This window comes from Phocoena sinus, chromosome 10 (assembly GCF_008692025.1).
Source record: "Phocoena sinus isolate mPhoSin1 chromosome 10, mPhoSin1.pri, whole genome shotgun sequence".
In the NCBI taxonomy this organism is placed as follows: Eukaryota; Metazoa; Chordata; class Mammalia; order Artiodactyla; family Phocoenidae; genus Phocoena; species Phocoena sinus.
This window is the reverse complement of record NC_045772.1, coordinates 52318751-52331782: the sequence shown is the minus strand read 5'-3', so window position 1 is coordinate 52331782 and position 13032 is coordinate 52318751. Positions and strand designations below refer to the sequence as shown.

At 43.9% G+C, this 13032-nt stretch overlaps 1 protein-coding gene across 6 annotated transcripts in view; it reads left to right on the top strand.

Annotated features, from left to right (window-relative positions):
* The window catches only part of TBC1D30 (TBC1 domain family member 30), an 88327-nt gene that overhangs the window by 58414 nt on the left and 16881 nt on the right, over nt 1-13032 (top strand). For all 6 annotated transcript variants that reach the window (XM_032646480.1, XM_032646481.1, XM_032646484.1 and 3 more), the window contains 3 exons: nt 2936-3104; nt 5042-5210; nt 9564-9669. In XM_032646480.1, coding sequence (XP_032502371.1) covers nt 2936-3104; nt 5042-5210; nt 9564-9669 — 444 coding nt within the window. The remainder of the gene's footprint in view (nt 1-2935; nt 3105-5041; nt 5211-9563; nt 9670-13032) is intronic.

The following is a 13032-nucleotide window of genomic DNA, read 5'->3' as shown; positions in this document are numbered from 1 at the left end:
TGTTATCTCCTAGGAGTATTATGGTATTGTGTTTTAGATCATAGGTCTATGATCCCTTTTGAGTTACTTTTTGTGGAGAGTGTAGGGTTGTACCAGCACCATTTGTTGAAGAGACTGTCTGTTCTATTCCCATTATGTATCCTATTTTTTTTGAAGATCTAATGTTTGGTCTTTGGAATACAGTAGTAGGTGAAGTAACATAGCTGACATAGTACATAGCTGGCTCTTATATCTTACGTCAGATTTTTTTTTTTTGCTGTATGCGGGCCTCTCACTGTTGTGGCCTCTCCTGTTGCAGGGCACAGACTCCAGACGCGCGGGCTCAGCGGTCATGGCTCACGGGCCTAGCCGCTCCGCAGCATGTGGGATCTTCCCAGACCGGGGCACGAACCCGTGTCCCCTGCATTGGCAGGTGGACTCTCAATGACTGCGCCACCAGGGAAGCCCTTATGTCAGATTTTGAGATGCGTTTGGACAGAGAATTTCATTGTGTCACAAGAATTACTGTGATAATCGGAATTCTTTTTCTTGTTTTCATGTAATTTTGAGGGATTGTGATGCCTCGTAAAAACTTATAAATTCATTAAAAAATCTTTCTTGGTATTATGTAGCTTATTCTAGATGAAAAGTGCAGTAATAGACTGTTACCTTTAAATTTTGCCTTAAGGTCCCATAAATCTTCTCCTTACCTGTAGAGCGCAAGGTCCCTGACAGTGCTCTCTGCTCTCCCCTCCGCTGGCCTATGTGAGGGCTTCCTCCCTCCACAAAGGCTGAATGTACTGCTTTTACTGCTAAGCTCCTATTTTCAGGGTGATGCTGCATTTACCTGGTAAATTCTGACCCTGTGTCAGAAGGCTAAGGCGGTTCCCTGGGCCTGTTCACTCCTATAGTAAAGGCCGTGGGGGGGCCTTCTTGAGAGTATGTCCCCAGTTTTACTGACTTAGTCTCAAAACTATGACCCTAGGGCTTCCCTGGTGGCACAGTGGTTAAGAATCCGCCTGCCAATGCACGGGACAGGGGTTTGAGCCCTGGTCTGGGAGGATCCCACATGCCACAGAGCAACTAAGCCCGTGCGCCACAACTACTGAGCCTGCGCTACAGAGCCTGTGAACCACAACTGCTGAGCCCGTGTACCACAACTACTGAAGCCCATGCACCTAGAGCCCGTGCTCCTCAACAAGAGAAGCCACTGCAATGAGAAGCCTGCGAATCGCAATGAACAGTAGCCCTTGCTCGCTGCAACTAGAGAAAGCCCGTGTGCAGCAATGAAGACCCAACACAGCCAAAAATAAATAAATAAATTTATAAAAAACAAAACAAAACAACTATGACCATAAAAGTAGAAGTTACAAGCCAAGGATGAGGGGTAAATGGGCCCTTGGCAGGTCTGGGAGATAATTTTTTTTTTTTGGAAAATAGTGTTTTGTGATATGCTGAAAATCAAAACATGAGACAGCTACTTCTCTACCAACGTATAGGACCCACTATGAGTTTGTTCTTTTATTTTTAAAATTAATTAATTTATTTTTGGCTGCATTGGGTCTTCATTGCTGCGTGCGGGCTTTCTCTAGTTGTGGTGAGCGGGGCTGCTCCTTGTTGCGGTGTGCAGGCTTCTCACTGAGGTGGCTTCTCTTGTGGCAGAGCATGGGCTCTAGGTGACGGGCTTCAGCAGTTATGGCACGTGGGCTCAGTAGTTGTGGCTCGAGAGCTCTAGAGCACAGGCTCAGTAGTTGTGGCGCATGGGCTTAGTTGCTCCGCGTCATGTGGGATCTTCCCAGACCAGGGCTTGAACCCGTGTCCCCTGCGTTGGCAGGCGGATTCTTAACCACTGCACCACCAGGGAAGTCCTATGATTTTGCTCTTAATTTTGCTTTTTGTGTGCTCTAGGGAAAGAGCAGGTCTTCTAAGGAGGAGGGCATAAACAGAGCATGCAAGTTGACATATAGAGCTCACATGCATTTTGCTGGGTCATTCTGGTGGTCCTTGACATCTTAGAAAAGATAGAAAAATCAGATAGAAAAGTCAGAATGAAAATAGTAATTTGAAGAGCATGAGCCAATCTCATGAAAGAAATCCCAATTTAAAAGTACCATTTGCTCAAACGAAACCTTGTTGCATTCTCCCAGGAGAGGAAGTGGACAAAAAGCCGACATCAGTTGTCCAAATAACCCAAGTTGATGGTCAGTGAATCTTGAGACCAGCTGCAGTTGGGATGTTTCATGACAGGCCAGCTCTTGGTTTTCAGGTTAAGGTTGTAAAACTGTGCTGATATCAGGGAGCCGACATTGAGATTCCTGCCGGCTGCTGAGAAAGCACATGCTCCGTGGCTTGTCAGAGGGAGGCTGAGGGGTGTATTTATCATCACAACTACTTATAGGATGAACTCAGGTCTAGCGGCCCAGCTAGAAGTTTTAGACATTGGCAGATGTGGGGTCTGAGGTACTTAGACAATTATGCCGCCCGCTCCTTACCCAGGGGGAGAGGAGCCTTGAAAATCCAGAACATTTGGTTCTGACATATGTAAAGGATAGTGTGCTTTGGCTAACTGCATTTTATCTATTTGAATATGTTCTATTTAGGATATGTTAATATACTTGTTTTTATGAAGCAGTCTTTTTTTTTAATAGATTTATTTTGTTTATTTATTTGTTTGGTTTTTTGGGGCTGCATTGGGTCTTCATTGCTGCATGCAGGCTTTCTCTAGTTGTGGCTAACAGGGGCTACTCTTTGTTGTGGTGCACGGGCTTCTCATTGCGATGGCTTCTCTTGTTGCGGAGCATGGGCTGTAGGCGCACGGGCTTCAGTAGTTGTGGCACGTGGGCTTCAGTAGTTGTGGCTCACAGGCTCTAGAGCACAGGCTCAGTTTTTGTGGCGCATGGGCTTGGTTGCCCCACGGCCTATATGAAGCGATCTCATTCTTTATCTTTTTCTTCAGATTATGATTTACCTTATTGACAAGGTACTTCCTGAAAGTTATTTTGTCAACAATCTCCGGGCACTATCTGTGGATATGGCCGTCTTCCGAGACCTCTTGAGACTGAAGCTCCCTGAATTATCTCAGCACCTGGATACTCTTCAGAAAACTGCAAACAAGGAAAGTGGAGGTAGTGATGATTCAATGCTATTTTACCTTTGAAAATAGTTTACTTTTCTGGTTCCACTGTACATAAGAGCCTAAACCTTGAATGGAAATATGTGTTTTCATATATTTCTATTGGTGAGAGTTTAGTGCAATGAAATAGATTTCTAGAGAACAAAAACAAAACTAAAACAAAACCAAGAACAAAAAACAGAGGGCCAAATGTTGAACCTCTAACTGGTTATGGTTAGGAACTCAGACAAGAACCTAATACTTCACCAGTGCCAGATCACCAAGTATATATTGTACTCTAGGTAAAGAAGGGTATCCGTGTCTTGCCATCTAGTTAAACTGCTTTAAGTTGGCACCAAAACTATAGGAGTTCTTTAAAACTGAGCTACAGGTACAACTTAGCACAGACTGTGGTTTTGCCCCAACCATTGATGTTATGGAGAGTGGAATATGTATTTTCATAGAGTTGTAGGAGATAAAAGCAGTCCTTTGGACTGAGTTCCTTTTATTCATTCATGTGAAGGGTATTTAGATTTACTTGAGATGAATGGGCCTGTTCTTGCTGGAGAAGGGCTCTTCTGGACCTCTGTTTAGAACCTGAGCCCTGCAGGAGTGGACTGGGCTGAGTGGGGTGGTGATGGAGACAGCTCTGCAAGCAGCTCTAAGTCTCCTCCATCTAGCTGGCTTCGTCCAGCTTCCCAAGTACCTGAGCTCGTAGCTGTCATTATACCCACTGCTTGCACTTCCCCGGCTGTGCTCAGGACACCAGAAATAGAATAGTCAGAAGTTTGCTATGTTTCCTTTAAATGGTTGCCACTTCCTGATCCAGGCATTTCAATCTGGGAAAATACGAAAGGATTTTGAGTACCCTGTCTATGATTAAAATACACTGGACATTTTAGTGACACCTGAGCGTCTCTAAGCATTTTCTTCTAACTCATTTGAGCAATCTTACTTAATTTGGCTGTGCAGTATACTTGTGAACCAATGGGGATTTCATAAAGCTTCCAGAGAGACCAAACTTTTCTGTCCCGGAGTCAGACACACTTTTACTGGGCTCCATGTTTCCCCTAAATGCCCTGTACTTGCTTAAGTGGTGACCTCAGATTCTAGTCTCTGAACGAAGATATTCCTTTGTTCATAGGTAAGAAGCAAGAAAATGAGTGCAGGAGAACAGATCTTGTTTTGCTTGTACTTGGGTAACTGCACCTTCTGACTGTAATTTGGAGGGAGGATTAGTCCAAATATCTAAATTTTTATATTTCATTAAAATACACGCTTATGTGATCACAGGAAATGGGAGGGGACTCTTTTTTTAGTGAATCCAGAAACTTCAAAGTGAGCTGGATCCCAGGTCTTTAAAACTGGGTATAGTTTAGTTAAAAATATTGTAAAATTTCACTTTGCTTGATCTCCGAGTATTTTGGGATTTTCCAGCTTTATTTCTGTTATTGATTTCTGGTTTAATTCCATTGTGGTCTGAGAACTATGTATAAATTAAGAAGTAGACAGGTAACTGCTAATAGGCAATTTTATTTTTATCGGCAGCATTTGAATAAAGGTAGGCTTTAGGAGGTTTTGAAAATCAGCTTTTACTTTTGAGAGGTTAAAATCCTTTCTTTTTATCCTGTTTTCGGTAAGGAAAACATCCTCCTTAATTTTCAGCACCCCACAATAGGTAGAGCCAAATTAAATTTCAGGTTAAGATTTCTGAAATATCACAAAGAATCTGTGAAGTTCATATTATTAGATTTTTATTAAACACACCTATGTTCTTCCAAAAAAAAAAAAAATGAAGGACAAAAGAAGGAAGGAACCAGAATTTAGAGATATAAAGAAATCAGTCAGGAAATAACATATTTGGGTGGACATGGGAGACTGAAAGAGGGTATTTTTATATCTTACAAGTTGTCGATTCTGGAGAGATGTAGAGTGTTTGTTTTATTTCAGGTGGATATGAGCCCCCACTTACGAATGTCTTCACGATGCAGTGGTTTCTGACTCTCTTCGCTACGTGCCTCCCTAACCATACGGTTTTAAAGATTTGGGATTCAGTCTTCTTTGAAGGTTCGGAAATCATCCTAAGGGTGTCGCTGGCTATCTGGGCAAAACTGGGAGAGTAAGTGATTTCTCACTGCTGTTCTTTTCTGTGGTGTTGAGGGCCTTACACCATTTTTGTGCTCTAACAAGTAAAGGATTGATATTTAGGTTTGAGGAGGAGAGAAAGTTGTGAACTCGGTGCAATTGCTTCTGCCTTCTGAACTCTCAGCTGGCTCTTCTGTGAACGTTGGGGGCAGAGAGAATCCATTTTACTGAAGGGGGCAAGCTGTTTCAAGCCTGTAGGTCTCCTCCTCCTCAGTGCTGGTGTCCTGCCTGGTCCGAGCTGTCGGCATCTTTCCTGACACTGGTTGGGGAGAGGGAAAGGGATGTAGGTGGAAGAGGAACAGGCAGATCTGGAGAGGACTGGGTGGGTTTGTTGGTTAAGACTGCAATTTGACTTATGTTTGAATCTTTATAATTTATTTTGTGAGCTGTGATAAAATTAAATGAGATAATATGTATAAGGGTATCTAGCATGGTGCTTGGTACCTAGTCAACAGTAGAACTTGTTTCTTTTCCTCAAGAGTTAATTCTAGGAGCTTCCCTGGTGGCGCAGTAGTTGAGAGTCCGCCTGCCGATGCAGGGGACACGGGTTCGTGCCCTGGTCTGGGAGGATCCCATGTGCCACGGAGCGGTTGGGCCCATGAGCCATGGCCACTGGGCCTGCGCGTCCGGAGCCTGTGCTCCGCGGCGGGAGAGGCCTCGGCAGTGGGAGGCCCGCGTACCGCAAAAAAAAAAAAAAAAAAAAAAGAGTTAATTCTATGTTGAAATCTATTACTACTAAACAGATTTTACTTACATTCTTGTCTGGTAGCAGAGCTGAAAAAACTAGGGTATTTTCACCTATCTCTAATATGTTATGACTATTACATTAAAATTCTGCCTTTGGGGTACTGGAAGAGACATCAGGATGAAGTTGTTGCAGTTAACTGAAGATGCAGAGGATTTAAAAAAAAAATTATATTGGAGTATAATTGCTTCATAATGCTGTGTTAGTTTCCGTTGTGCAACAAAGTGAACCAGCCATATGCATACATATATCCCCACATCCCCTCCCTCTTGAACCTCCCTCTCACCCCTCTTTGTGGTCACAAAACACTGAGCTGATCTCCCTGTGCTATGCTGCTGCTTCCCACTAGCTGTCTATTTTACATTTGGTAGTGTATATACGTCGATGCTACTCTCACTTTGCCCCAGCTTCCCCCTCCCCCCACCATGTCCTCAAGTCCATTCTCTATGTCTACGTCTTTATTCCTGCCCTGCCACTAGGTTCATCAGTACCATTTTTTTTAAGTTTCCATATATATATGCATTAGCATACGGTATTTATCTTTCTCTTTCTGACTTACTTCACTGTGTATGACAGACTCTAGGTCCATCCACCTCACTACAAATAACTCAATTTCATTCCTTTTTATGGCTGAGTAATATTCCATTGTATATATATGTGCCACTTGAAGATGCAGAGAAGTTTTTAATATTTCTTTCCTAGAGCTGTAAATGACTTGAGTGGGTACCCATAGACGACATGGATCAAAAACTTTTTCAGTAGCCTTTTTATCTATGACAAGTTGTTTCCTCGGAGACTTGGCGTATTTTTTACTTTTTGTAAGAAACATCCATTGACTCTCAATTCAGGGATTAAAAAAAATCATTGTTGTGTGGAAGTATTTTTAACTATCATATAGCTATCTCCTTTGCCTTTGTTTTATTGTACATAGCTTTTCAGCTAGGCAAATAAATTCATCTGTGCGGGGGTTTGTTGTGCTATTTACTTATCTGATTACTTTCTTCCGATGTCTACCTCTTTCTGCAGTCACATATTTCCAACCCACTCTACACCTCGTAAACTCTTTGAGCTTTGATAATTTCTCTATCAAACACTATCACACTCTAACTGGTGTGATAGTTACTGAGTAATTAGCTTATGGGATTAAAATGCTAAAGCACTTTACTGTATGCTGAGTCAGTTACAGTCCCCTTTTTGTTAGTTCTTAATTATGGGGCAGGAGGAAAAGAGGTGGTTCTCGTTTTATTCCCATCTATCCATTATCTGTAGGATCAGAATTTATTCATGTGGTCATCCCAAGGATGGCACACTGTTGAAATAATAATAGCTACACTTAAAATCCAATAGTCATGGAGTGCTTGCAATGGACAGGCATGGTTCTAAGCATGTAAAATTAACTCATTTAGTCCTCACCATCATCCTATGAGGTAGGTACTGTTATCATCCCCATTTTATAGATGTGGGCACTGAGGCACAGAGAAGTTAATTGCCCCAAATCACCGAGTTAGTAAGTGGAAAGGCCTGATTTTGAACCTAGGTACCTTGGCTCTAAAATCTGTGCTTTTAATAATGTGAATCTATTGCTTATAAATGCTCCTGTTTATGAAGTTCAGGGATCTATGAATCAGACTCGTAGAATTTTAATGTTTCATAGTCTTTGCTTATTATAATTATACATGTTTTGAGCGTGCAGCTTGTTAAACGAAAGGAAAGGCAACCAACGTGGATACAACATCAAGTACCTGCCGTGCCGTCATTGTGTTAGGAAGTTTACACACATCATCTCATTCGATTCTCCCCACAACCCTGTGAAGTAGGTAGGATTATTCTCCCTGTCTTTTCAAGTGAGAAAACTACCCCAGGAAGGCTAATTAACTAGTTCATTGTCCCACAGCTAATGAGTAGCGGAGCTGGGACTTAATCCTGGATCTTTCTGACTATAATCAGTCAGACTCCAGGGCCTGTAATCTTGTCCACAAACTTTGCATTGGAAAAAATCGTAAACAGTATGCAGGTGATCTCCAGCTTATGTGTACCTGAGTAACATATGTGCCTTGTGTGTGGTTATCCATGGGACCCTTCCCATCACCCTGCCTCTGCAACGTGAAATTTCCTCCTTTGCTCATACTGGTGGTACTTTTGGAACGTGTAAGCTGTAGACCATCTACTTAGCCCCACTGGCATCTCTTCACATGTCCTTTCTTTTCTGATCTGACTGCCTTGATTCCCTCCCTCGTTGCCTCATGCCTGGCACTATCCTCCCTGGCCTCCCCATCGTACCCCGAAATCGCCATGCCACCTCCCGGGCAACCTTGCCAAGGGCATGTCTGTTCCCCCACTCCATATTAAAGGCCTTTCAGTGACTCTTGTCCTGAGGGGGCTTAGCAGGCAGGGGAGGCCATTGCAATCTGCCCTCTGCACCTCTCTGCCCTCAGCTCTCCCTGGTGCCCCCAGCTGTGCAGCCGCTCCCATGCTGGTGGTGGGGACCTACATGCATTTCCCCCGGTAGTGCCTTCTGTCTCCTGTATCCACATCTTTGGGATGCTTTTTCCACCTTGTCAACCTGCAGAATATTTTTCAAAACTCATCTTAGGCATTACTTCTCTTCCTCGCTCTTCCTGCCACTCACAGTATAAACTTAACCACTTTATTTATGCCCACATGCTACTCGGTATTTTTCATTAACACGTCAGCCGTTTATTTCATTTATTTATTTACATGATTGTGGCAGTGGGATTTGAACAGCACTCAGAGCATGGAATTTTCCCATCATCATATTGTTTTCGGATGGCTCTATGGAAATCCCCTAACCTTAGTGTATGCCAAAGAGCATGTCTTATGATTGGTGGGCAAATAGAGTTATCCTCTATACAAAGAATGTCATAATAGATAAAACAAATACACAGGTCTCTTTGCTTTGGGTTGTTCCTTCCCCCTCTAGAAGAAGGATTAAAGTCTCACCTGTCTCACAGGATGGGAGGTGACAGATTCTTTATTTACATGTTGAACCAAACACAAGAAACAGGGTGTAATTTCCAACTAGCAGCAGTGTCCTGAGAAGGGCTGAAAAGACTACCTGTGAAAATATCCTGTGGACTGATGAAATACGCAGATAAAGTTTTTGTATATTTCATCTTTCACTTCTACTGTGGTTTGATTTCAGTCTATCAATGCCACTGCAGTTTGCAGATCCAGAGAAACAGATTCCCTCTAGGGAATAATTGTACTTGGGCACCCAATTTCCTGGTTATAATTTCTGATCAGTGATGGGTATTCTGATGTGTAGAATGTGTCACATGGAGACAATAAGGATGCCACAGATGGGGCTGTGAGTCAGCGGAGCACCATAGCAAAGGTGGGAACTCATCCTAGAATAAGTACCTTTACATTGTCCTTCGAATTTTTAAAATCTTTTCTCTGCCTAAAACAGGCTGTCCTGCGAGTGTATCATAGGATTTTGATTTTTGTTGGTTGCTAACTTGGTCAATTTGATGGCAGGAGAAAACATGTCTTGTTGTGCCTGCAGCATGTACCTGATAGCATGGGTATCCTAAACAGTTCCTTTTTCTGTCCTTTGTCTAGGCAGATAGAATGTTGTGAAACAGCAGATGAATTCTATAGCACCATGGGGCGCCTTACCCAGGAGATGCTGGAGAATGATCTTCTGGAAAGCCATGAACTCATGCAGGTGAGTGGGCAGTGCCACCCGCCTTGGCTTGGGGGACCCTGGTACCGTGGGAGCAAGCAGTGCCAGAGCAGCGGTCTTGGGAAATGTATTTTCCCAGTCCTCAGATGTACTTTTTCAAATGACCAAGAGTCTATATATAATTTGTTAAGCATCTAACTGTGTCACAAGAGGAAGGAAGAAATGGATATTTGTTACGGCTTTCGTTCCAACTGTGTTGCTTAAAAATCACAACGTGCAATACAAAAACAAACCAAAAAAATCACCAGAACACCTCCTCCCTCACCCCCCAAATCACCAGGTATTTGTTCTGAATCTGATTCTTAGCTGTAGAGGGAGACTTGTGGGAGGAAATAATTATTTCTGAGAAGGGATTATTGAGGATAAAAAGGAGATTATTCTAATCAGCATTTTGGTTTATTTGTTTTGTCCACATTTGCAACTCATGTTATTACATATGCATCATAACTTTCAAAATGGAAGACTTGAAGGGTTTGGTCATTTTTCTGGCATGTTGCTGTATCTCAGGATTACATTCGCCAAATCATTAAAATTGGCAGTGAGTATAGAAGAGATAGCGGATTTGTTAACACGCTCTCTTCCATTCGGCTCTATAACATGAGTTTTCTGCAGTCTCCTCCCTCTTTTTTTTTTTTTTTTTTTTTTTTGCGGTACGCGGGCCTCTCACTGTTGTGGCCTCTCCCACTGCCAAGCACAGGCACCGGATGCACAGGCTCAGCGGCCATGGCTCACGGGCCCAGCCGCTCCGCGGCATGTGGGATCTTCCTGGACCGGGGCACGAACCCGTGTCCCCTGCATTGGCAGGCGGACTCTCAACCACTGTGCCACCAGGGAAGCCTTCCTTCCGCTTTTGACCACTGCTTCTCTTGCTAGTTCTTCCTTCCTCCTGCCCACTGACCAACAGTTGGTCTTGTCCAAGGTTGTCCTTGGGCCTTAGTTTCTTCTTTCTCTGTGGTTTCTCTCTCCTTTTTTTCTTTTTTTTTTGGTGTCAACTTTCATGTTGGGTTCCATGCCTGAGGTCATTTCTGGGTGGTGGAGCCTAGTCAACAGGTTAGAAAACAGAGACTCAGGCCCTGATTTAGGACTTGTCAAGTGAAGAGGTTCCAATTCCTTTGCTTGTATCCTGGTACCTCGAGTTCTTTCTCAGAATCCCTCACTTTTAGCAGACAGCTGCCCGATTCACTGAGGATACTGACCACCTGGTATAACTTCCCTGAACATTCATATTTTGTATTTCATGTTTTCTTTGCATTGTCATCTGGTCTTTCTTCCTGTGTGTCTCAGAGGTGGAACGCTCTATCTGCCCCTGACCTCTGTGTTCTGATTTCAACTCCTCTCACACGTCCTGGGCTGTTGCTTCATTGCTCATTCTTTTAGAGGGAAGTGCCTTTTATTGAACATTGTTGTGGATGTGAGGTCCAAGCTTGGCATTTTCCACGTGTGAGATCCTTTACACCCTACAGAATTGCCTGGTTCACATGCCCCAGGCGGGACTGTGAGATCTCATCCCTTCTCCCTCACTCATGAAACTACAGTGACTACTCACTGCCTACAACACAAAGCATGGATTTCTCAGCTTATCATCCAGTGCTCTTGACTGTCCGGCATTAACCCATCTTTTTAGCCATAGTTCCTATTCCTCCTTTTTGTACCCTTGACCTCGTCTAGTCAAGTCACACTGTCTTCCATGTTCCCAGAAATGCCTGGGAATATGCCTGCTCTACACCTTTGCTCTCTCTGTTCAGCCTTTCTCTTCTCCCTTCACGTGTTTCAGGCCTGCTTCCTGGTGAAATTTCCAGTTCAGATGCCATCTTCTTTGTGAAACGTTCTGATAGTCTCGATTAAAAGCGTCTCCTTCTTTGACTCACCACATTTTCCTTGTACCTCTTTTGTGAGCCTTCATTACATTCTACCTTGATTTGAGGCTGTATCTTATTTCCTCAGTGATACTGTAAGTTCCTTGAGGACGGGGACTGTGCTTTGCTCATAACACATAGCACTTTGCCTTTTACTGGCGCTGCACAAAAAATGTATTAATTCATTAAGCAAATATCTATTGAGAGTCTGCAACTAGTTTTCTGCCTTCTCTTTCTCAGTAAATGTTTGCTGAATTAAACCACACTCAGAGATGATGGACCTCCTTCTAGGGTCCGCCTGCTCTAATACAATCCTCACTTTGCTGCCAGAGTATTTGTCCACACTTACTGCTTTGGTCATTTTATTGTTCTTCATAAAACCTTCTGTGCTTCCTTGTTATCAACTGCAGTAAATAAAATGTTTCAGCCTAGTTTTCTAGGCCCTGTATTAACTTCCTCAAATATTAAAAGAATATCTCTCTCTGTCAGAAGCCTTTCTTGAGGGAATTAATATCTGGTTTTACCTTTTTTTTTTTTTTTTTTGTGGTACGCGGGCCTCTCACTGTTGTGGCCTCTCCCATTGCAGAGCACAGGCTCTGGACGCGCAGCCTCAGTGGCCATGTGGGATCTTCGCGGACTGGGGCAGGAACCCGCGTCCCCTGCATCGGCAGGTGGACCCCCAACCACTGCGCCACCAGGGAAGCCCTGGTTTTACCTTTAAAGATGGATAGGAGTAGGTCGGGCTGTGTGTGTGTGTGTGTGTGTATGTATGTTTGAGGCAGTGGTGCAGAGCAGACAGGCAGTTCATGGCTGAGGGAACAGCATGAGACAAGGCATTGGCAACGAAAACCTTTATGGTGTGGGAAGGAAGCTACAGGAGTTTGGTGTACGGGGATGGCTCGTGGGAGACCACAACCCATGGTTAGGAGTGTGGACTTGATCCTGGAGGTCAGTGATTGTGAGGTTGTGCTTGCTGGAGTTCTTGGGCCTCTGTGGAACCTTTGGAAAGAGAAGAAGAAGAGCTGTGGGCCTGAGAGGTTTTAGGGAGAAGAGGGAAATGGTCTCAGTTGTGTCTGATGTTGATTACAGGGGCAGCTCTGTGAAGGGTGGACTTGAAGGGGTCACCATGGGGAGGCAGTGAAGGGTCGAAGCAAGAATGGAACAGAGGCAGTACTTAGAAGATGAAGTTGACAGGACTTGGCCGTGGGAAGTGGACATGGGGTGAGGGAGAAAGACAGGGAGAACCAAGGACAGCCCCCAGGTTTCTGGCTTAGGAAGAAGAGGAAAAGTTCACGGGGGAGGAAGGTGGATTTGTCTTCACACTGGTTGCATTGGAGGTATTCTGTGGTTGCCCCGTTTCTTACCTATCCAGAGGCGCTCCCCACTACTTCACAGCCAGGACCTATTGCACTGGCCATAGCTCTGTCCCCACCCAGTCCTCTGTGGGCCTTGCTCATCCCCGTGACAGGGCTTGTGGTTCCCTCTGACA